Source organism: Thermobia domestica, chromosome 13 (genome assembly GCF_964235325.1).
Source record: "Thermobia domestica chromosome 13, izTheDome1.hap1.1, whole genome shotgun sequence".
Lineage (NCBI taxonomy): Eukaryota > Metazoa > Arthropoda > Insecta > Zygentoma > Lepismatidae > Thermobia > Thermobia domestica.
This window is the reverse complement of record NC_137466.1, coordinates 61,561,325-61,587,389: the sequence shown is the minus strand read 5'-3', so window position 1 is coordinate 61,587,389 and position 26,065 is coordinate 61,561,325. Positions and strand designations below refer to the sequence as shown.

At 34.4% G+C, this 26,065-nt stretch overlaps 1 protein-coding gene across 1 annotated transcript in view; it reads left to right on the top strand.

Annotated features, from left to right (window-relative positions):
* MED16 (mediator complex subunit 16) overlaps positions 1-26,065 on the top strand; it is an 80,192-nt gene that overhangs the window by 35,785 nt on the left and 18,342 nt on the right. The window contains exons 8-13 of the mRNA XM_081735791.1: positions 2,079-2,237; positions 5,575-5,749; positions 9,046-9,253; positions 12,579-12,718; positions 13,984-14,180; positions 16,899-17,094. Of these exons, the coding sequence (XP_081591917.1) occupies positions 2,079-2,237; positions 5,575-5,749; positions 9,046-9,253; positions 12,579-12,718; positions 13,984-14,180; positions 16,899-17,094 (1,075 nt within the window). The remainder of the gene's footprint in view (positions 1-2,078; positions 2,238-5,574; positions 5,750-9,045; positions 9,254-12,578; positions 12,719-13,983; positions 14,181-16,898; positions 17,095-26,065) is intronic.

Sequence of the window (26,065 nt, the reverse complement as noted above, 5' to 3'; positions counted from 1 at the left end):
GTTATGGGCCTAAAGAGTGTGTGGTCGTTCATTATGAATATTGATGGTTTTTATTTCACTGGAACAACACATTCATTTAATCGCCTTCAGAGTTAGCACCTTCGTAACATACACACACACAGACTTGTTCCACCGCTCCTGTGATTGGTGGAAACACCGACGAAAGGCCTCTTTTGATATTTTCCGAAATTCGGCAGTCGCGCTAGTTTTGATCTCTTCTACGTTGGTAAAACGGAAAAGACCCATTTTTAGTGTTGGGAAGAGCCAAACATCTGATAGTGCTAAACTGTTTTTAAGGTTATCGAACTCTCTGAATCAGATTTTCCCCAATTTGCACATGAACTTTATGTTTGCGCGTTGCTCCATCTGTGAAATTGAACCGACTGATCACTACATACTCCTCCGTTCAGCTACATTACTCGTACACTGCCTGTTAAGACGTGTTCACACTTGTCAATTTCATAATTAGGCAACCTAAGGACTGTACTGTACAAGATTCATTGTGATTGCATCACAAATGCCAAAACTACAACAGCATTCCGGGAACATTTTGACTGCTCCTCGTATATATATATATATAAACTGTTAAGTAGTAGATTGTATCTTTTATTTTTTTTTCCTAACGGTAAACACTGCTAACAGTGATTCACATACTCCTACAAGAGACACACATGCTACTTGTAATATATGTCTTTTCTTTCCTTTTTTTAATTTTACAGTGATCCATAAATATCGCCTTAGTCAATCAAAATAATCACAATCTTGTAATTACAAAGAAAACGTAGATGCTTGACCAGTGAACATTCAAACCGCTTCCATCAGTCCACCCTGGAAATTTTTCTTATAATTGTGCCGTAATATTTCACCTTTCAAGTACTTGAAGAACACATTGAAAAATGTAATCACAATTTCTTCGATCATATTCCTGATCACATTGTATTGTATACTTTATTATACGCCAATTTTATAAGACTGTATGCTGTTGATCAATGTTTCTTTTAGAATCTTACTTTTGTCAAATCAGTGGTATGGCATTTCGGCTTCTTGATCTTTGTTTCTTATCCATTTTACTATGGCAGAGGGTACCGGATAGGCCCAAATGGTTCTTTACTTGTCTTTAAGAAATGGTTTCAAGTTCACGGAGACATCCCTGTTAGTCTATAGGACATAGTTGAAGCACTGAAAGTAACTCCATGAATGTTAAGATGCAGAGATTTTTTTTTTTTTTTTTTAAGGAATATATCACTATCGAAGGAGGGAATTATATATTCCCAGAATCGTTGATAACTGACCAACTGTTGTTGCCATGGTATCGGCAGAAACAATATATTTAAAAATCAAAGTTAGCAACAATAGAAAGTGAGAGAAATTCAACTGCATAACACTCGACATATTAATACAATAACAATAATGCATTCTCAACAGCTAATCAGGGATGTGCCTACCACATATCACAGAATAGTTGATAACTGGCCAACTTTCGTTGGCATGGTAACAATAGCAACAATGTATTTAAAAGGCCGCAGGAGAATCAAAGTTATCAATAATGAAAATTGTCAGAAATTCCGACGCACATAACACTAGAATCCATCCACATAGCAATAAGTTACTCAGCGGTGAGCCTACCATTCCCGCCACTCGTATCACAGACAGACATGAATGGCGAGCAATAGAGGACCCGGCGTCTTCATATAAAGAGTGCTGTGTCCCAAACATCTTGAAGCTAGAGAATGCGATATCAGTAGAGTAAAAGTAATAAATACATCAGTAAACTATATTTTTTATGATTTTCTAATTTACTAACCTACGACATATTCCTGTATCACAATTAGTAAACTAAAATATAATGTTAACAAACGTTCCTTACGTTCTATTAGCAATTATATTTTTTATTATTATTATTATTATTATTATTATTATTATTATTATTATTATTATTATTATTATTATTATTATTATTATTATTATTATTATTATTATTATTATTAAGGAAAAAATAATAATTTACCTTACTTTATGGTGTTTTGAGTTGTGATAAATTCGAAGATTAGAAGTGCTATCTTAACATTTCTTTGCAGTTGTGGCAGCACCATGCGCACTTTCAGGGTAGTTCTCCAGTAGCATGTGTCGTGACATCAAAGGCTTCCATAACCACAACTATACCACCTCCATGTTACGTGATGGTTGCTTTAGCTGATAGTACAATACATTGCTTGTTTAAGGATTCTTTACAGCAGGTAAGGGTTTGTTTATTAGCAGTCGCGAGAAAGTAAAATGGGTCCATAATATCTTTCCAGCATTTTAGAATTTCGTTACCGAATTTAGAAATGTGGCAAAGGAGATATTTCATAAAGTTTTCGTTGTGATATCAATACATCTATATTTATGCGCCTTTTGTCGTCGGCAATACACGTACTCGATTTCGATTACGCAGTTACGCTCCATGTGTTGTGGAACACTTGTGCAGCTGAACTAGCGATAACATCCATGATCCTTATTCTCAATATACTCATATCGGGTACATTTGTTGCAAGAACTCTGTCCTTGGTATAACCGCACAAGAAAAACCCAAGAAGAGTGATATTCAGCTATCATGGTGGCCGTTTTATTCCAACCCACCTGTGTCTCATTAGGCAATCTTGAATGAATAATCTCCAATGTGGCTGAGAGCCATCTTAGTAAAAGTTACCATGAATGACAAGTCAGTTGAGGTGCTATGAATTTTCTTAGCATATCCAGGTAAGCTCTAGCTGTTATTGTCCGCTCGCTGAATAAAAAAGGGATAATGACTATGTATCAAATTGCACCAGACATTCAGTTTGATCTATCTCTTATCCTATGATCTGAAGATTTTCTGAACTCTATATTTGTTCATTTTGCGACTTTACTTTCCCTAAAGTGTGCGAAGTTCCATCATCTGAAGAATAGACGCTCATTATTCTTGTCAATCCGACGCAAAATTTCTGTCGCTAAAGATAAACTACGGGTTCGTTTTGTATCAAATATGGCAATACCAAGACTATTCATGCATACAAATGCAGCCTCTTACATAAAATTTTATGTATTGTGGCCCGGGGAATTCCGAATTTACGCGAAGCATGAAGAATGGCCTTCCATTAGGCTAATTTTAGACGGAAGCATTTGTCGTAGCAAAAACCGTATCACGATATCCTACCGTATAAAGTAGCAAATGGTATAGCATTTCACATGCCATGGATTATCCGATGGCATTTCTTGTCGATAGAACGTGCTCTATTTTGTAGCATTTTTCTCAGCATAATAGCGCCGTGGTGTGTTAGAAGGAAGCGAAAGATTTTGTGCCAAATATCTATGCTCTTGTTTTGTGTGGGAAATTGAATTGTATTAAAGAAAAATGAGTTGGAGTAGGGATGCTATAATTATGCTGATTGAAAAATATGAGAAGCATCCTTCTTTGTACAAAGAATTTTTCGAAGGCTTCATTATCCATATGCCGGAAGATCTTGAATGCAATAGGATCCTCAGGCTTCAGTTCTTTCTCTACCACCATCCTTCCGCACCAACCAATTCTTTACCCACATACTTCTTTGTGGTTTTCGTTTTTTAATATAACCGACGAGAACTGTTGTTACAACCACTATAACTTGAGCTCCTTCACGCTTTAGTTTCGGAGCCATAATTGCGCTCTTCTCCAATGATTTGTTTTTTACGTCACGACAAGATGCTTATCAAAATGCTACTGTGCAAAAGCACCATATACTTTCGATGCCATAGAATATTATACAAGATTTTTGGCAGCACATGTGCTACGAGAAATGCTACGATAAATGCTTCCGTCTAAAACTAGCCTTAAAATGATTCGTTCATGGCCTTCACTCTCTCTCCATTAATATGGACTGAAGAGAAACCTCATGACCCTTCTTGAACTTTTCATACTACAAAACAGTGCGTTTGTAATCAGGGTATGGTGGTTCTTTCTGAATTTTCGTTACAAGACCGATTTCACTACAAGCGACTGCAGTGCCTTCTATACGAGCGCTGTCCTTAAGCCTTAAAAAGAGCAAGATAAACTGAGTTTGTTCCAATTTTTGATACAAACCATACAGCTAAAACAATAATAAATGAGTAGAATCTTACTTTTAATATCTGCTTAATGAACGGATTATTACTACATCATTTCAGTATAATCGTCAGTAATTCATAGCGTAATTACGCACCAGATTCATCAAATGTATCTTAAATGTGTTGACCTATTCTAGAGGAATTAGACATATATCATCAGAAACAAATTTACACCAAAATCCTTATACGAAAAGTAAGATATTCTGTTCATTTATTCAATATGTATCCTACAGCATCCAGAAGTAAATAAAAATAATAGTTCCTATGTAATAAACTTTTGTAACCGAGTAGTGCATTTGGGGAACATACTGAATTTTTCGTTTTTCCTGTAATTGAATAGATATCTGGGTTATGTATGGTAATGTATTTATTATTATTATTATTATTATTATTATTATTATTATTATTATTATTATTAATGCTTTGATAAGTTGAATAAAATCAAATAGTTTTAGCGATTTCTAACATATTTTGTGGTACGTATATCCAAAGAATAGATTTAAAATCTTACGTACTTTCAAATAATCGAATAACCACACCACCTTTTGCAGAGGCTTGTTTCTGAGTTTAGTTTCCGATTTATTATTATTATTGAGCATAATAGCGTAAAGCAGTTCGAGAATTACTTGAATTGGAGAGTTTAAAAGATGGAAATAACGCTGATGATACAGTGTCGAACTAGCCAAATCATGGCGATATCAGTTATTTAGTGGTCACCTAGATATTAGACCTCCAAATTCCACAATACCTTTAATAAAGAATTTAAAGTAATTTTCCCGTACTTGAAATTCTGATGTCCTTAAATCAAACAAGCCAAAGTAGATAGTTGGCGAAACTGTTATATGATAATATTTTTTTACAATATAGTATTGGTTTGCTCAGCGAGTCTTTTAAATCAGATTTAAGTCTGTTAAAAGCAAAGCTTGTACAATGAAAAATATTACATCCCCTGAAACTTAAATGTTCGGGCGATGTCTGCCCAGTAAATATTCGGATAGGACTTTGATGAGACCAGGCATCTCTTTCTACCGTGGTCCATAATGTATGATCTCTTAAACGCATCTGAGGGCTTCAAAATCCAATATAAATTCAATTTAAATTTTGAATTTAGTTCATTAAAGTTTTTATTTTCATTAGTGACAATTTTCCAATTTTGCATATAGCTACAGTAGTTGTAGTTCCAAAGAGAGAGAAAATTTACGTTTTTGATTGATGCAGTGTTTCCTACAGACAAAGATTAGGGTTTTTAAAACAAGGATGGGTGTTCAAGTTGTTTTTTTTTTTTTTTTTTTTTTTTTTTGAATGTGATTACATATCAAAGAATAATCGTATTTATTAGAACCACATAGAATATCCATGCAGTTCTCCATCTGTTTAGTTTTTATATCTGACAGTTGCTACAAATTCAATAATGATCTGTTTAATTTTATAGCTATTATTATTGTCGTTACTTTTTAAATATTGTTTTGCTAGGTTGCAAATGCATCGTTGACGTTACCATGGAGGCAGGATGAGCCAACACCAAAACAGTCTCGTCTGAATATTACTATATCCGAAATGGACTTTACGTGGGTTGGAAATGTGCTGGTTGCTATAGATACACAGGGTCAGTTATATCTCTACAGAGTTCTACCTATAGCAGAACCAGGTAAAAATTTACTACCGCTTCTTTATCTTAGTTTGATATAATATCTAAGAAACTAATAAATTGAATTCGCCTTTATGGAGGAATTAATATGATATAAGAACGGTTATTTCCTCCAGTTATCATGTGTAATAATAATTTGGCATTTAGTAATTGTGTAAGATAAAGGTATAATTAATTATTTTCTTAAATAAACTTGTAGTTTTTTTTCAAATGGTTAAGTACCATTGAGTTACATGATTATGTAATTTTCGATTTGATGAAGACAATTTACTCGCAAGAGGTTCAGTGACTTTGGTCCGTTCAATAATAATAGAATTTATGGATATAATTTCATTACATTCAGCTTATATTTCCATTATTATCTTTATTGCTTCTTTTGTGCTTGCTAGGAGTATATTTCTGAATAGGGGCAAACGTTATAAAATAATTGTGTATAATCCCATAAGTCAGAAAATCCACATAGAAGAAAAATCGTAGAATCCTGGCAAAAAAAAAAAAAATCTATTTTTAAGTTTATACACTTCTGCTAACGCTTCTACAGTGCTTTGATTTTTTTTTTTTTTCTCGTTAAGGTTTTTCTCAGAGTTATCAAGATAATTAGCCACTGCACCAATCACATTATCAACACAGTCGTACATAGTTACAGTTCATGAATAGTATTTCAGTAACGGCAGACGTGTGAATGAAGACATTGTCTTAAAGACGTTTGGAAATTTCGCCACTACTCCAGCTTCAAGTATCCCATAACGTCTTCAATAGATAGCATAATACTGTCCGGAAATGGGTTGGGCTTTAAGGAAAAATTTTACTATCTTTTATCCTTACTCTTGTGCCGCTAACGGACCACTTAGTAGCTGGGAAAGTTGTCGTCCTGATTTTATGATAGTAAAATATGGAGTGCAAATAGATCCTTGAGTGCAACTTTTTTTTTTTTTTTTTTTTTTTTTTTTTTTTAAATTTATAAAGTAAGGTGAGTTAAATGTGAAGAGAAATAGCAGGAGAAAGGAGAGGTTCGTCTCATTCCTAAATGGGTGGAATGCACGTGATATCTCAATTGTAATCAAAAGTATGTAGAGCTGGAGTTGTAATCCCTCACTGGTTTCCAGGGAACCCCCAGATCATGAGTTACATTCTTCGTGGTTGTCGTACCGTGGAATTTGGTATCCAGACGCCTTCTGCCATCAAAAAGGAAATGTGAATTTGCCTTAATGCTTCGGCACAGACATGAAATATGTCGATAATTGAATTTCCATCTATCGCACTAACAGGAAGCGTTTTGTTGCTCGTACTAGAACGTTTAAACGTAACATATTGCCATCCAGGAGCCGGTTTAAAGTGGTAAAGTACTAATCTGTGAAGAGGGTGCCTGCCCAGCCTGTTACGGTTAAAGATGTCACTTCACTATCACCACATCTTATCCAGTTTCCCATATTCCCGTAATCACTTTCCAGACTGATGGTACGAACTTTAACCCTTCTTCGGTGCGAGAGAGTCCCTATGTATCTGGTGTTTGAACTGTTTCGTGTCAAGAATGTAGTGGTGGGCCTGGTTTCATAGAGGTCAAAGATCGCTTCATGAATATATCCAGATCGGTCTCAGTCATGATTTCAAGTGTGAACTTCCATGTAGGTTTATGGTTAGTGTACACGCCTGTGGCACGTGAACCCGGGTACAATTCTCTGTAACAGCTCATGTCATACAGATCTCACGTTGAACTGTGGGCCCACATATCATATAGACTCTGAGCTGAAAAATACTTTAAACTCGAAACGAACCAACCAATTATTTCTCCTGCAGTTCCTCGCCGATGTGTGTGAAGATGGTACATCTTTGTACCACAATAAATCTGTCCACTTTTTCCACGTTTGTTTCTGTCATTTTCACCAGCCTATTTCAACCAGTCATTCTTAATTGCCGTTTCTTCTGCACCAAAATCTGTCTCGTTTCCTGAAGCGTACGAAGAAGCGTCCACCTTTAATATTGTCATAATATTCTCATGCATGTTATTTTTCTGCAGATACTACTCTTACTGTTCCCGCGCGAGCCACCGTAATCAATTTTGTAATGTCTCCGTCTATTACTATTTGTATCATTGAGTGTAATTAATGGCTGAATATGTAGTTAAATCTGAAACCTGAAATCAACAACTGTCTCAAAAATGACGTGAAAAAGAAACAGTTACATACCTAGCAGTAAATTACGCTATATTGTCCTAGGTACAATTTAATTACTTGTAAGCCAAGGGAATAAAGAGCGGGAGTGACGTCAAATGTAGTGGATCACTTTTTATTTCTCACAAATGGCCATGCCCAAAGAAAAACTAAACAAGAGTGTTTTTGTTTCACGTTACGGGAACATTATTGAACAATCGGAAGTGATAGTTTCAGCAGAAGAATAGAAACTATTCGTAGGAAGCTGAATGCATGTCAAGAGACCGTTTCTCGCTCTCTATGGCTGTATTTGCTCAATATTGAAACTCTTAAGTGATAGATTTTACCATTTTAAGTTTCAGTAGAGGAAGAAGGGTGTGTATCAAACCTATTCTTGGGATACACATCAAAAATAATTTTCCGCTTTCTCTTACCGTTTTGTTCTATGACATACGGACGAACATAGTCATTTATAAGAGTTGTCATACTTCTTCATAGACTTGAAAGTCTTTGCAAGAGATCACATTCAGCCACAGCCAACATGCAACACATGTCTCTCAAAATACTATATATTCTAATTTTACAGTGTAACCTGTTTTGTTTTGCAAAATGTTGTAGTTTAAAATAGCCTGATTTAAAGATTATTTTCAGTGTTGAGTACTATATTTGAAGGGTATTTGTGATGAGCTATACTAAACAATAAAATAGGTCTCAAAAATATTGGTTATTTGTGTAAAACACTCACTTAGCGTCTTTTTGGGCTCTGGAAGGAGAGAGAGAGAGAGAACATCAGTAACGAAAATTAGAAGACAACTACTATATGCATAACATATATGCACTATTGATTTCCCAGATTCTTTTTAGATCGTATCACCAGTTCTAGGATAGGCTCAGGATTTACAAATCTAGCAAATACTATTTTCGATAATTCATCTGTTTGTGCAGTAATAGAATTATTCAAGAAGATGAACGATAACATCAAATATATGCCTCTTCAGTTTTTCTTCTGTAGAGATTATAACGGGATTAAGTTGCTGAATTATATTAGAATTTGAAAGTAATGTCTTAGTTCTAAAATTTGTGGTAAAAAAATACTCACTACCTTTCAAAATTACGTTCCCTGTTAACGTTTTCCTTTTTATGTAGGAGGACCAATGACAGTTCCATACGCTTGCACCCTGTTGGAGTACTGTCTGGTAACTGGATTAGATTGGTGGGATGTGTTGATTTCTTTGCGACCAAGCATGTTGGATGCAGTATGTGAGAGGTTCAACGAGAGCTTCAATCGTCAATTACATTCTGTGCAACAATACCATTACGTGCAATTTCTTTGCATCAAAACTTCGTTGTACAGGTATATTTTATTTTGTAATTTTCTTAAATTAGAATAGATCTGTCTTCGAGGTATTGTGTGTGACCGAGAAGTTTGCCTTTTTCATTCACTGAAGCCTTAAATGTAATACGGACATTTCTCAATGATAGAAAATACCTTGTAGATGTCACTCATTTTGCTGCATGTTTGTGGTATATATATTTTATTATTATTATTATTTTCATTACCTTCGTGATATATACGTATATATTGAGACGTGTAGTAATGAGACAGAAAGTGACCATAATATTGCAGATGTATTTCAGAAACTGATTTCTCAGTCATTTTTAGTTGTGTTCGTTGTTTTACTTACGCAATCATATTCATGCGAATCACCCGTCCACTTAACAAGGCACAAGGTTGATCAATAGGTTAATGTGTGTACAATGTCATTAGCTGATCACGTTATCGCTGTTTAATAACACGAGTGCTTCACTTTCTCAAAATTTCTCGTTACAAAACGCTAATGCTCTTGTTTCACATAACACTTTACTATGTGTGAACCTGAAAACCAGTGCATGATTATGAAACCATTTCTTAAGCTCAACAGCTAGTGCGTTTACACTACTAATAAACAACTACCCAGCCACCCTATCTGGAGAAAGTTCTGCTTTCTTCTCAGCAAACAGTGAACATCATTACTGTTCAATTTTAATAATAGTTCAAAATTGTATACAAGAGATGTTAAGCATTTGGAAAATCTCCAAATGTGCCCACCTTATACTGTATTTATCATCGAGGCCGAATCATCAGTAATAGTACTCTCAACTAAGGAATCCACTTAAATAACCATTTCAGATGCAAAATTGAGTTGAGCTGTCTAAACGAACTATTGTAACCTGTGGTTACCTAATATGCCCTCCAATTTCTTTCATACTGTTGAGCTTAGCGAGTTTATCAAATAGTTTGATTTTATGTAAATTCCAGAAGTTGAATGCGTTCAAAGTTGAGATCTGCATAAATCGCTTTCTCGCATCTGAAAGTAGTAGGGAAAGCGTTAAAAAGTAAAATTAGGATAAAATTTGTATGCGTTTTTGCCCCTCTTCTAAAATCATCCCCAAATGATTTATTTTCTTTCGTATCATTGTTAGTGTGGTATTGTCTGTGTTTTGAACAGATATCTAGAGAACAGATAATCTTCTTCCTTAACTTTGATGTTAAATGAGTTTTCTCCTGATTAAGACGTAGCCGAACTTCTTTCTTTCACTGAAGAAACGAGGAAAAATAGTTTGACATGGGTTTGAGATCAAATTTACTCGCGAGTTAGGTCTCTTCCCGTTGTTATTAATTATCATTATTTTTCTTTCAAAGTCAAGATCTGAAAAAAGTCGCCTTCTCGCACTCTAAAACGACATATATATATATATATATATATATATATATATATATATATATATATATATATATATATACTGCTTTTCATGAGTATCGTTAGGTTATACCTTTTGTTTTTCTACTGCAGCTTTTGACCTTTCAAAAAGGATCATAAGACCCCGAACAGTTGACAGGGGTTGAAAAATCCACACGCCTGCTTGCCAGTGGCGAGTACTCTTTTACATTTGGTGAGTGAAGTCCGATCAATCAAAAATGTGTTTTATTCCACACAGCAAATAAAAAAACATCTTTTTCATTCGACTCTCAGCTTCACTACACTGCTAAATAGTTTTGTCAATTTTGTTATTGTTTCCCGCAAACAGTGGCGTTAATCTGGTAAGTAGATTTTTTGGCTGGCTGGTACTTGCAAGCAGGATTTTTCAAGTCTTGCGGGGATTTTTTTTTTTTTTTTTCAAAACTTGATAATTAGGTTTTGAAAAAATAACACTTTATAGCCTTCAATTATCAAAACGGAAATTTAAATTAAACAACAAACATACGATCAAATCAGTGCTTACAACAGCGTATTTTTTATATTTACAGCTCTAATATTTTAATACGGAAGTTTAAAAACGCGTTTACAGAGAAAGTAACGTCTATGTATTTATCAGGTTTTGAAAAAAAAAACACTCCTCAGTTACGCATAGAGTGGTGAATACGTACTTTTACTACTTCCACCGTAATTTCTTTACCATGAACATAGTAACCAACTGGAGGAATGATGCTGAAAAGGTCTTTGAAGAATTTCCTTGCATGTTACTTACCGTGCTACCTTTTATAATTTTACATATATTGTATATGTTATTCTTTTTACCGCACATGCTGTTCTTTGAAACAATTCCACGTAAGAATTTGAAATATCAGGAACAATTTTTACCTACATATAGAGTGACGAGTACATAAATCATCTTGTATGTCTAGTTTCGGATTTGTTTAGCAAATCATATTAAACGTCTAATTTTCCTGTACAGTGTCAAGACAGATAAGAAAAAAGTTCTAGTAGAGTTAGGATGGATGGAAATTAAGTACATAGGAAATACATTAAAAACATTACCATGGTACGCTATTAAGCACTATAACTCCTTGAAACTTTACAGTATACGATTGTTAAATCCTTATGTATCTTTTTCTAAGGTTGATAACGACATTGAAGATGTCAATGATGTTCCAATTTCTGTCCATAGTGCATGTGTCGGTAGTTTTATTTTGATTCTTTCATTCGAATGAAAAATAGTTTCGATGTCTCTCTTTCTATGGACGACGAACATTTTTTGATTTACACTTGCTCGATGCTATATTTTGTATCTTCCAGGTGTTTTAAAATAAATAAATAAATAAATAAGCAAAATAAAAAATAAATAAATAACTTACGTTGAGGCATCGTTATATTTGGCATAACGAATATATTTTTTCAGTTTAGTGAGTGTATATGTGTTTCTTTCCGTTATGCCTAAGTATTTAGCATATGAATACTCCATAGACACACCCCGAATCCAGTGAATTAGTGGAGGAACTTGTATAACCTGTTAAGTTTTTCTTTGTGTTCTGTGTAGGCATTAATGCTGTGTTAATTTTAGCAGAGCACGTATTACTCCTGAAATGTTTCTTTTTTTTTCAAAGTCACGTCTCAGATGTTTAGTGCCCACTGCCGTTATCAAAATATGAAAATTTATTTAAGGATTGGTTTTGTATTTCGACTCAAAGGAACGTCGAAGTAATCACATAAGAATTTCGTTTAGTATCAGTTCAGCACGCTTCGAGTGAGTTAATTGTATGCGTTTGAAGAATGAAGGAAGTGGGAATATAAGCTCACCTTGTTCCTTAAAACTCTCACAAATATCTTAAAATAGTCCCTTTGTGATAGTAGTAATGTGAATTTTGTTTTTTGAAGTATTTTTCAGATGAGAATCTAATCAAAACTAAAATATTTCAGGCTTACTGTAAATGGGCAATCGAAAGCTGCTGATTTGAGTGCCTTGTTGATGCTTCACTCTGTTGCCACAGCCTTTAAATCTGTTCTTCGGCCGTCTGATCTTTCAAGTCATGATAAAGGTCCAGCTGAAACTTTAACAGGTAAGTACAACTTTTTAAAAAATGATAAATATTCTAGCTAATACGAGTTCTGTGAAAATTCTGTGAGAGAATCAAGTGTTTTTTTGTTTTTTTTTTTCTTCTCAAAGCTACAGAGCGATTTCGTAGCGATTGATTCAGAAACTATTCTATAAGAAGAATAAATCTGGTAGAGAATCTGTTATCGGCGCAGTATGTTCAAAAGAAAATCCTGTTCAAATTTTCTTATGTATACAGCAGTACAAAGTCTTTTTATATGGTTTACACTTCCTTTTTTTTCTCTATAGTAGTGATTACGAATGTATACGTTTAGTTAAGGAAACATTTTCATATTTGAATTTTGTACTTAATTTGTACTTAAATTGAATGATAAGGCGATGAAAACTAAAGGTAGAAAGGTCAAAACATTTTAAGTTGCAATAGTTGAAACTTTAATATTTTTTTACTATTACTTTTGATTGTCTGTTTAACAAGTAGTGCAATTTTTAGTTTTTTGCCTTCGTCCTTGATGATGGCATAAATCCATTCAGTATAAATAATGTTTGGATTCAACTACGGGGACAAGATTTTAGACAGAAGCTTTATCTTCAATAGTTAGCTTTTATTCTACGTATACGTTTATACTTAGACGTTGGAATATACCTGTTGCATTACATGTAAATTATTCTGATATTTCGGCGTGGGAGACCGGCGTTCGATTCCCGGCGGGAGCTTACGTGGTTCGGATTCCACGTTAATCAGTAGGTCCGGTCTCATATAGGGCCTAGCTTCGCTACTGAAAGGGACGCTAAATTCAAAATCAACAACTCAACTATTCTGATATTCCGTGCCTCAGCGTAATTTCAATAGTGTACTCTGTACTTTTAAATATTCACAAACAACAAAGCTGTAAACTAGAACGGTTTAAAATAATAATAATAATAATAATAATAATAATAATAATAATAATAATAATAATAATAATAATAATAATAATAATAATAATAATAATAATAATAATAATATTATTATTATTATTATTATTATTATTATTATTATTATTATTATTATTATTATTATTATTATTATTATTATTTTTTTTTTTTTTTTTTTTTTTTTTTTTGAACAAGTGGAATATTTTTATTACATTTTTTGGGGATGAGATATCGAAATAGATATGTAAAATCGTGGTTTTAATATATTAATAATATAATTATAATACTTCAATTGTTTTGTAAGTATACCTTCAAATTGCTTTATTTCTACATTTATCATCTTCATTCTTACAGCTGTTATGAATAGCCAATCAGTCGAAAGCATGACAGAAATCGACAAAGTACTGGAAAGCATTCATTTGGAAGCCAGAGAGTTTGCTGTGGATCATGCAACGCTTCAATCGTTACAGCAGTTAATTCAGTGGGTGGCAGATCTGGCATTAAATTTAATTACGTGTCTTCCAGAACAGCGACAACCCAAAGGAGCTGGGGTAAGTATTCAAACTATGATAGAATAAATAATAAGAAATACAGATTGGACATAGGCTGAAAAGAACATGGCATGCTGTGAGCTATTTGAGAAGTGAATGAATAATAAAATTCGTATTTATCTTAATGCGTAGTGTGATTCGTATGTAGAATATTTCGTTTACAAGTTGCTGCCACATTCTTAGGCCAGTTACCCAGAGTTTTATGGAAAACTATAAAATACGCAATAGAAAATCATATAGCTGTAAATATCGAACTTGAGAAGAGAAGCTTGTAATACACTAATAATTTGTTATATAATCACATTGTATGTCTAAATTCATTTGGCACCGAGTTGTCTATAGAAATCGCGTTTAGTAATAAACTAGAATTAACTGAAGAACAAATGGTAGCCACTTTCGGGTGATATTTTTAGTGTAATAGCTGAAATGCCTCTTTTTCACAAGGGATAAATAGCTATGGAAAGCATTTAGACCCCTTTCCCATTTCAGTGAAAGTGTAATGACAAAAATCCGTAATGGTACCCCTTTCCCACCCTCAGTCTGTCCCCTCCAATGTCATTGGGGATGAACTCGTACTAAACGGCATCGGAAGTGCCAGTAGTTATTTGAGGAACCTGGAAACTATGAATTGGACACTAATATCAGTTATTTTCGATTAGTTTTATGTGTCAACCCTTCCTTCCCCCCTCCCCCATGTCATCAGGTAAAGTATCATTTTAATTGGTTCAGTAGTTATTGCATGATGAAGTAACACAAATTCTCATTCGGTTTTATGTATTTAGATAGATTAAAAACTTTTCTTCTCGAGTTTGCCACATAACTTTAAAATTTCTACAAATAGAAACATGCTATGATATAAGAAAAGAAGCTAGTTAGAAGGCTGTAAATAGGTATTGTTCAACGAAACTGAGCGACTGGCCTGAGGAATATATGCAATAGTTGCGCAAATGAAATATTGCGAGGTATAAATCAAATTATGCATTAAGGTCAATAAGAATTTCATTACTCGTTTTCATAAAGGTGCGTAAATGTTCAAACTGTAAAGTAAATTAAATTCTAATGCAAATACCATAACGAAATTCGACTTAGACGTATTTTAGTGTGTGAGAATAACATGATAAGAGATAAATAAAAAGAGAAACACTAATAATTGCATGCAACAATAGTGCCTTTCTTCGAAAACGCGTTGTATTATTCATTTGACGGTAATAATAATTTATTCCTTGAAGGCGGAAATTTTGATTTATAAGTCAGTAACTTAAATTCAGTTTCTATGAAGATCGTCAAGAACATTATTCAATGATAATTTTTGTGTTTTTTGTGAGGAAGGTTATAAATTCGTGTCTTTCCATTAAAGATGAAGATTTTGTTTACAATCTTGAACTCAGGTATGTAGGTCTGTGAACAACTACACGTCACCAAAGCAAGAAGAAATTTATTTTATAAACAAATGAATGTTAAATGAATGTTACGGGAACAGTACTTGTATTGTATTGTGGTTACTCTGGGTAGCATTTCCAAAATTCCTACCTGTGAATGGAATGTTTATTTTCTATGTATTGGAAACCTTTTACACTGTTGCTCTGTTAGGAATATGTCCAGTATTCACCGATTGCTTCAGATGCATTCGGTCTATCGGTCACGAAAGCCACGAAGTCAGAATCAGAAAACGGTCATGAAAGTCAAGAAAAAGTCATGAAATTTATTTTTTTTTTTCTTTCCTGTACAAATATAAGTACAAACTAGAAAATTTTGTTCTACAAACGTCAAAATTCACCACCAAAAATGTCTATGATCGGCTTTAGACGCTACCAAATCGCTAGCAAAGCACGCTTCTAACGCATGTATGAAAATTCTGCCTAATTCACTCTTTGAGAATGTTACGAAATTTTATGGTTTGGTAAAGAAGATGGATCACGAAAAAGTAACGAAATTTCATTTTGAGATGTTAGTAGACACTCTGGGAGCCCTTGAAGTATTGTACACAAACATTTCACTGTAGTATTCGAGAAAAGGTTAATATAGTGGCAAATTAATTTCGCTCAAGCCATTAAACTCAAACTATCGAATTTGAACATTAACGGGTTGCTTTTGCTCTTTGCTTTATTGGAATCCAAAGCGATATTTTTTTTGAATGTGCAAGTCCTATGGATTTACGTTTAAAAAGCTGACAATAGAAATTGAACGAAGTTGTCTGCAGGGCAATTACTATTACTATTATTCAGTTTGGCAGTTTTTATCTATATGTGTATTTTTTTAATGCGTTTTATACATATGTAGAGAACTAACAGGCTCAGTTATGTTGTGAATTTTGTTGCTAAATTTCTGGTTACGATTTAAATATAAAAGAAAATACAACAAAACAATGCAGTCTTATAATTTCAGTCTTACGTGCTTTTGTTTATATTCTTTGAATCTATGAAAAATTGCACTTTCTAGGAAAATTGTAAATCGTTCCTACCAAAAGTTTCATTGCTGGATGGGAGTTCAGTCTTCCATTTTTCTGTACAACAAAATTATAGATTAAAAATTACAAAATTGCATTTTAGAAAAGTTTAACCAATGCTGCTACATAAAAAATGTTAGCGGTTTTAGTTTGTGAGATTGACTCAACATATTATTGTTTTGATACTTAAAGGAAAATCAAATTAATACAGATATCTTGTATTATCTTTATTTGTCAACGTGATATTTACTTACATAACTATTTAATTTCAGTACGAACTATTGAGAGATCTGAAAGCTCTGAATACATTACGAGAATTACTCGTTATAATTCGGATCTGGGGCTTATTGAGGAAGAGCTGTTTGCCAGTATTTGTACGAAGTGCTGAAAATTTGGATGTCTTAGCATTACTCTTTAAACTTCTGTCGCGGCTTATTCAGAGTCCAGAACCAGATGAAGCTCTTATTGGTAAGATACTACTTTTCTTTCTATTAAGAGAATATAACTGTGTTAAAATTAAGATATTTTCTGATCAGTCAACTAGTTAAATTTTTCTAGTGTTTTCAGAGTTTATCAATTTTGTCCTTTTGTATAAAATAATGAAAAGAACAGTTTAGGGAAAAATTGTTTGTATATCTTTGAAATCTAACCTATAGAGGAATTGCAGTCATATAAAGTCGATTATTTCCTCCATTTATTATACACAATGAAATTGTTTGTATTCCCAGTAGTATTCCCAGAGATAAGGCACTTATTTCTGAAAAAGAAAACAAAAGTGTTGGAATTAGTGCTTGGTATCTGTATATGAGCGGCATGTTTTGAAAATCAATGTGAGTTTTTTTTTTCATTTACAGTCCACAACCTGAGGGTGTGGTTGGGAAGGGGTTGGGGGTTGGAAAGCACCTCAAGCTCAACGAAGAATCTGAGGGTTCGTCTGGAAATTTTTGAATATTGACCCTCCTGAAATTGCAGTTTTAGGTGTTTAAATGAGAGTGAATACTTTTTTTTTTTTTTTTTTTTCTGCAGTGGAAAATATTCTTGAGCGAGTATGGTGGCGTAATCAGGGATATTCTAGGGTTCTAACCTCTTATCTTAGTTCATGTTACGCTATTCTGAACGCTAGGTTTTGATTCACATATTTTATATTGGGAGTACAAATTAGTTCGGTCCGTTTGTTTGTGGTCAAAAATGGATTTATTTCAGAACAAAATGAATGAACAGATTAATCAAAGTATTGTCCATTGCTGGATACTACTTTTTCCCACCTTTCAGGCAATTTTCGAATTCTGTCTTTTCGAGAATGTCTTTTGCGGCGATCCAAGTTAGGAGCCTATTTTCGATTTCTGCGAAAGAAGTGAACCGGTGACCTGCCAAATCGTGCTGCATCCGTCGGAACAACCAGTAGTCAGAAAGAGCAATGTCCGGCGTATAGGTGGATGTGGTAAAATATCCCACTTGAGCGTTTCCAAATAATTTTTACGACTTCTGCGCCATAAGGCCGATAACTTTGTCATGTATTTGCTCGTATTCCGGTCGCTTTTCTCGTAATGCACGGCTCAAACGAATCATTTGTAGCCTATGCCCATCGCCTGTAATGGAATCGCCAGGTTGTAGCAGCTTATAGTATCCAACACCCTTTTGGTCTCACCAGATACACAGCATGACCTTCGAACGATGAATTTACGACTTTAGTGTTGATATTGAGGTCGATGGTAACGATTGACCGGGCATAGCGTAGTATTTTTTCTTGTTGGTGTTGTTGTAGAATATCAATTTCTCATCCCGTCACAGTCCGATTAAAAAAAAAAAAAAAAAAAAAAAGAAAAAAAAAACTTTGTTGCCTTTGAATCAGCTGCTCACAAGCGAAAAAAAAATCACCTTTCAACCTCTTTCTGTTTCAGTTCATAAGGTACCCAGTTGCCTTGCTTGTGAATCATTCCCATGGTTTTCATTCGTACTGCTTGTTGCGTAACTCCCAATGATTCTGCAAGCTTCTCTTGCGTTTGACACAAATCTTCATCGAGGAATGTCTCCAGTTCTTTGTCTTTGACTTTTTTTGGCTGTCCAGAACGAGGCTTGTCTTCAACGCTGAAATCACCATTCTTGAAACATCGAAATCATTCCTTACATGATTTATCAATTGGAGCATTGTCACCATGAACTTCTACAAGCATTCGATGCGCTTCAGCTGCACTTTCGTCCAATTAAAGTAGAAAACTAAAAATTCCCACAAATGTTGCTTAGTTAACACAAAATGTGACATATTCAGCACAGTAAAAACAGAGATTTTGTATGAAACTCAAAGCAATATAAACTGAATATTATTGACAGATGTCTAACCTCTCTGAAACCACCGGAATCAGCTGTCATTATGAGACATTCATAACAGCCAGAGCCATCTTTTGAAAACGGACTGAACTAATTTGTACTCCTAATAAAAGGAGAGCAAATAAAGTTAGTTAATTATAACAAAATTTAAGCACTTTTTTTTGTATATGTTAATGAATAATGCTGATTTTTTTGTAGTTTTCTCGTTTTTCTCTTTGTAATTTTTCTTTTCCGTTGGGGCTGATCGAGCACTGGAGCATTCCCGCAGTCCACTCCCCTTATCTGTAAGAAAGAAAGAAAGAAAGATAGAAAGAAAAAAGAAAGTTCTATATTTTGAAGAAAAGTCAAATAGCATAATGATTCAGATGGTTAAGACGATTAAGATAGTAAGATAGGAATACGTTATTCCGGATTTATGTGTATTTGAAAGATCTCTCTGTCGCAGTGTGTAGTTGAGTAACACTGAAAACTAAGACAGACTGTCAACACTTCCTGACCAGACGAAAAGCTGTGTACTACAGTTACTTAAAGAACATAAGGAACTTAGATTTTTGATACTCACTTGCATGTTCTCTGGAGATAGAATAGTGCTGTGTTGCATAAACATCTGCAATATTTCAACTTCTTTCTTCACGTAAAAGGTAGATTTTAATATTTTTTTTTTTTTTTTTAAAAAAAAGGCCAGTGAACAGCGATTCTACAATATTGTTTAGTCAAAGGATTTTTTGTAAATAAGACTATGTTTTTGAAGTGTGAAAAAACGGTGAGTTATTTATTTAGTTGCATGTAACAAGAAAAAATCTGTGTTTAGATGGAAATTAGTCAAAAATTGTAAGTGTATTGTATAGACTCAGTTATTTAAGTTATTTTCCACACTACAAATTTTTGCGTACGTTCAACAGAAGATACATACATCTAAAGAATCTCAATAATTAAATATTAAAGAAGTAGCAGTATGTGAAAAAAGTTGCTGTCTTTACTGCTAGAGAAAAATCAAGCAGTTTTCTAAATATTGTAGAATAACAAAGAAATGGAGACATTCTGTTTTTATGAGACATTTTACTTCTAGAAACTTGTTACATAAATCTTCCCACAGTGTTATTCTACACAAGAGGATCTATATCTTGGTGGGTAGCCCAGATCTAAAATGGTCTTTGTTTTAGTAGTTTTAACAAAAAGCTCAAGTGAGACGAGGGCAATGCTGAGATCCTGTAGTAGTTGGAGTTGTGGAGTCCATGTACTTGTTTCAGCTTTTCAGCCTGGCCATAAGAAGACAGAATGGAAGTTTAATTAGTTTTTTCGCTCTCTTTATATTACTTTAAAGATTAGTCTGCTTGTTAAGCTGATCTTATTTATTATACTAGAGAAACACTTTTTTCCAACAAATTCATAACTAGTAGGTGGCTGGCGGGTATAGCTGGAAGAGCAATAAAGATCTTTCCTGCTTTGAGACACTTAGCTCAATTAGAGATGAGACTTGTACTGTTCTGCTTCATGACGACGAAATGGCTGCCAAAAATATTGCCATTATCTCTCTTACCATTTTCTGGATCTTGTATTATACGTAGCAATAAGTAGTTTGAAAGAGCAATTCTGATTCACAATTGCGGATATTCATAGCAGCCTTTACTTGCATGTGGTTGTGCACGTTCCCTTGCCAGTTAACTATTCGGTCACTGGAGAATGAGGGCTATGGCTTTTTATATTGTGTCGTGATTGGTGAAAGAAGTTGGAGACTGTGCTGGCCAAATATTTTGGCGATCAGCGCTCCATGTCTATCCTTTCGTCACTGGTTGAAGCCTATAATGTTGAAAGGGAAGTTTCTAGTCCTCATTACTGGTATGGGTAGAACTAGAGATGGCTGATTTAGTCAGTTCTACACATGCCGATGACTTCAGCGTGTGGATCTCGCTCCACTTAGACACCCTTTGCAGGCTATATAAGATTTTTCGAAACAAAAATAGCGAATATTATTTAAAACACGAGTCACGTGACTGAAAACTCTAGTTTCTCTTCTAGGTTTTAAACATGTACAAACAGTGACAGAAGGGTGTAATAAATTCTTTCGTTTTTGAACTTTTGAATGTATCATATTGTTACTGTTACTTAAAAGCATCGAGAGTAAGCACAAGTTAATATGACATGGTGAACATAGCACCTAGAAAGTGCCTGTTTCCGCATTACAATCAACGTGGAGCTTGATCAAGTGATTATTCGTGTACTGATAACACATTATTATGGGAAAATTAGTGCATTTGGAAAGGGGGGAGGGGAGTAGGTGAAAGCTACGGTAACTGGAAAGAAAATCTATGCTGTAAAATGGCTCTGTGCAATTCAAACAGACCAAAAAGAGCTGCGCGATTCAAGTTAGGTGACATGAGCGTTGAAGATAAACCTGGAGCCGGGAGACCAGTTGCCATGAACAGGAATCTTCTGGTGCAAACTGTAATGACAAATCCACAAAGTACATGTCCATTGGATGGGAACATCCCAGACTGCTATGTCTGTAGCTAGGGTTTATTTATAGAGACTTCGTCGACTTGTGCCCTACAAGCTTATACTACAATAGCTCGAAAGACACTTCCTTCTGTGTCAACAGTTTCTACAGAATTCTCGTGGCATCACGTTTTGGTGTCGAAATTATCACAAGTAGGGATGAAAAAAAAAAAAAAAAAAACGGCTAAAAAAACGGTTTTCTATCTTTTTTATGCCTTTCTTGTTCAAGTACCACTTTTGTACCACTTGATTCTACAATTAAGAAAGTGTGTTTACAACACCCAGTACTTGTGATACCAATGTTCATTCCGGGGCAGGTTGTCTAGTTTAGTTTTCAATCTGGCATTGCAGTTTTTTCAGCAAGTGTACTTTATGCAACCACATGTCCCTAATGTCGTTTTGGTTGCCAAGCATCTTATCAAGTTTCTGAAAGCTATACATTTTGATATATAGTTTTTTACTGGTTGCCTAAATGGAATATATCAAGGAAGAAAAACCATAAACCAAGATTTTTTTAAATAGTCGTACCATGCTTACATATTGTTCTTTGTTCGGGAAACATTTTATCCTGAGCTTTAGAGTTCAGTTTGCAAGATTGAAGCCATAAACAACTATTTTGGGTATGATGTTAGTTTAACATCGTTATTCACAGAATTCCTCCTTTCTTTACTGTTACATCATGTCAGATTATTTTCAATAAGCCATTTGTGAATAGGCTCTCTCTCTCTCGCTCATTTTAAACGTTCTCTCTCTCTCTCTCGCGAATATAAGCGGCATCATTAAATGTTTTATATAGTTACAATGAAGTTTTAGTTTATTTATAAATTTTAAATCATAATTTTGTTCCATGAAATCTACTACATTCCCAGAACAGTTATTGCTAACATATTGTTTAACTTTATTAAATTGATGTACCTTAATTTGCACCGAACAGGGAATATAACTTATTTTTCACTATATCTTAATGAGATTGTAATATTAATATTGAAGTAGTTTTATGAAATACAGTAAAACTTGTAAACTTGGCCACCTCGCTAAGTTGGCCACCTGCTTATCTTGGCCTGGTTCGTCTTGAACCTGCATTTTCCCATAAGACATAGGTTGCTTAGTACTCTGTAAGTTCGCCACCTGTCTATCTTGGAAGTTGGCCGCATTGAAGCAATGTTTACCCTATGATGATAATGATAAATTTACCTGCGTATCTTGGCCACGCAAAATACCGTTTTGTTATTTTTCTTAACTCATTCGTATTCCCGAGGCAGATGTTCTGTATTTATGTCTGAGGACAAAGAAGCATGGATTCCCACGATTTGTTCTTGGAGGTCAATGGCCAGAACGCTACCCTGATAAAGGGATGGTGAAGGAAGATGTGAATAAGAAGAATCACGTACAGGAATTCGGGAAATGGCTGTACGTATTTGTTTACTCTGTCTTGTTTTGGTAAAACCACTAGCTATATCGGCTCCTTTCATCATTGGGGAGCTTTAGTAATTCAAGGTGAAAGCTAACCATCTTAATTGTCAACTATTGGCACCTGACGGCTTGTCGAAAGGTAGCGGAGGTTTTAATATATGAAATCCCTTAAGATTTTCTCAAAACATTTTTTGCTCTGAGGGAAACTTTTGTAGCTCATTAACAAGCGGTAGAGGATACAATGCAAGAACTACAAAATTAGAATGTGCATATATGCCAAAAAGAATAAAAGAAATATGTCTAGAATAAACCATCATAAGATACGTATTTTTCTATTACCGTATATTGTTATGAATACTCTCAGTGGCGTATTTAACGGGGCTTCCGGGCTTAAGCCCCGAAATATTATTTATTATTTTAAAATAAATCAAATATCTTACAGAATTTTCACATTTCCAGGAATAAAGGTAGCAAAACCACCCGAAAGAAAATAGTAAATACGCCACTGATTACTCTCTCTCTCTCTCTATATATATATATATATACATATATATATATTAAAGGAGTTGTCGTGTCATTGTTTATTAAAATTTTAGGATCAAATAATACTAGAAATCCTACTCTAAAAATATACTAATCACACCTATTTTCTTTAAGTTGGCCACTTTTCAATGGAACCGATGGTGGCCAACATAGACAGGTTTCACTGTGGTTATTTAAAATATGGTTTTCAATGCAATTCGTTCACATTGTTGTAGTAATATGGTTTTCAGAAATTGAAAATGTAGTATTTAATACTACAAGCGAAAATTATTGGTTGCAAGAATTGTGACGTAAATTGGATTTCATAATTTCAACTGAACAATGAAGTTTACAGACTCAAACTATTCTCTTTGGGTGAAGTTTCTACACACGATCTCAGGCGTTCAAAATTAACACAGGTACAGTCTTCTTGAGATTCATCACAGTCTTCCCTAATTGGTATTTGTTGCACTCGTAAATTCATTGCATTCTCTCCTCAGTAGTGAAACAGAGGTACCAGAATCACTGTAGTGAAATGGTACCACCAAAGGTTGTATTGAGATTGGCCTACACTGTTTTGCTTTCAAAAGTCGAATCCTTGTTGCTGTTTGAATGACATTTAGTTTATTGTAGCTCTGTAACTACTTGAACTTCAAGTCTTGTACAAACCAATCTTGAGAGTAAATGAACGTGGACATTTTTCTGAATATACTGTGGAATTGTTCTGAAAGGAGAGTAGTTCCTTGAAAACGAATGTCTTGTGATAGAACATCGAAACAACCTATCGTATTCGAGAAATGTGAACATATTTAGGAAGAAGCATTGTTTCAGCCTTCATGGGTTTATGAACATTCTGAAACCAAGTATGAATCATGGTTCTCATAATATTGTTCTTGTTTTGGTCTCCAGAGCTACAACTAATCAAGAAAATGTGTTTGATGTTTTTAAATACTTCATTTATTGGCATAACATTGTTTAGTTAGTAACTAATGGCATTCGCAACTTCATTTGCTCCTAGTTTTGATTGATAGTTGAGCTTGAAATTGATTGATTGATTGCGATTTAATGAGGACGTCAGCACCCAAGCTAATTGAGCCAATAAGACCAATGGTCGACACATGCTACCCATACAAGTAATAGAACTTCTAAAATAAAGTAGGAATCAAATATAATAAAACAAAAGCTAAATGAATAAAGAACAAAATATATTACAAGAAAACAATTCAAAAATAACAATAATAGTTCAAGAAAATGGGTGAAACCTAAACAGAAGAACATCAGGCAACATTAGGTATTAAAATCTCGCGAATAAAAGCAAGAATACAGTCATTAAACACCACAATTCTCTCCCGAGACCTAGGAATTTTAGGTAATCTTGAACAATCTCTGAGGTTTATTATTTTGCCACTCTAATAATTAACACTCAATATTCCCTCATCACATCGACTGTTACAGCACCTTCATCAATGACATTAATATAGAGTGAAATTTTGGGAGCATGTTCGCTCAGTGGTAGAGAGTTCACGTCTGGTGCGTGGGATTCTTGTTTCGATCCCAGTCCGTACCAAGTGGACTTTGTGGTGGACAAGTACCATGTTCGTGAGTTTTCTCCAGGTTCTCCAGTTTCCTCCCATTCCACCATTGCATTTATTTCTCATTGTCACCGTCTCCTTTAGCTTAGCCGGCATATCCGTGGGACGTAAAAGTGAAAGATTTCATTTTAGAGTGAAATTTGAAGATAATAACGTTAACAGAACGGAAGAAAGGATATTATCTCATATGAAACAAACAACTTTCTGGGTGTAACTTTTTTTAATCAAATGCAGATTTTTGTTTCCTCATCGTTAGAAAGATATTTGTTTTCTGCACAAAATACCAACCCTACACAAGGAAGAAGTTCCTGAAAGTGCATTGGTATTGATAAGTTATTTGTTCTTTTAAAAATGGATGTAACTTATTTTGTTTTTAACCTCTTTATTTATCTGTACAAATATATTATTCATAATTCTGTTCATGATTATGGGGAGAAGATCAGAACCCAGTGAACCCTTCCTTATTTTGAACTTGTATTGCGTGATACGACAGTTGATTGAAATCGTCAATTTGGACTTTCATATTGTAAAAACAATTAATTCAAAGAAAATGCACCTTGAACAGCCTTTGCGACAATCGCAGTCCGACGCAGGTTGCATAACCTAAATATCCACTGTCGGGTTATAAATTTTCAAACCGCTGATCACCGCTAACAATGCTTTAGAAGGAAGGGAAAGGTCCACCGATGATTGAAAACATGTAATATGGCCCGATCAAGTCCTCCCAACTTCTTTAGGCCGTATTTATGTCAGACACCGAAAGAACCTTATGTTTCTAACTGTCTTCTTTCTCCCTGCTGTGAAATGTGGCAGTAGCTTTGTGATGCTATGGGCTACATTTTCTTGGTGTTCACCGTGACTCAGTGATTACATTTACAAAACTTCCGTGGGTTATGTAGACATTTTAGATTCTATGGTCCACATGTTTCCAGCCGGTGATGTATAATAATACGCTAATTCACTACTGGAGCTGTTTCATGAACATCGGGATGCGCTACAATGCCTTTCTGTCTCGCTTAATCCTCGGAGCTCATCATTGAACATCGATGGTCAGTTCTGGAACTGAGAATCCGGAGCAGATATCCTCC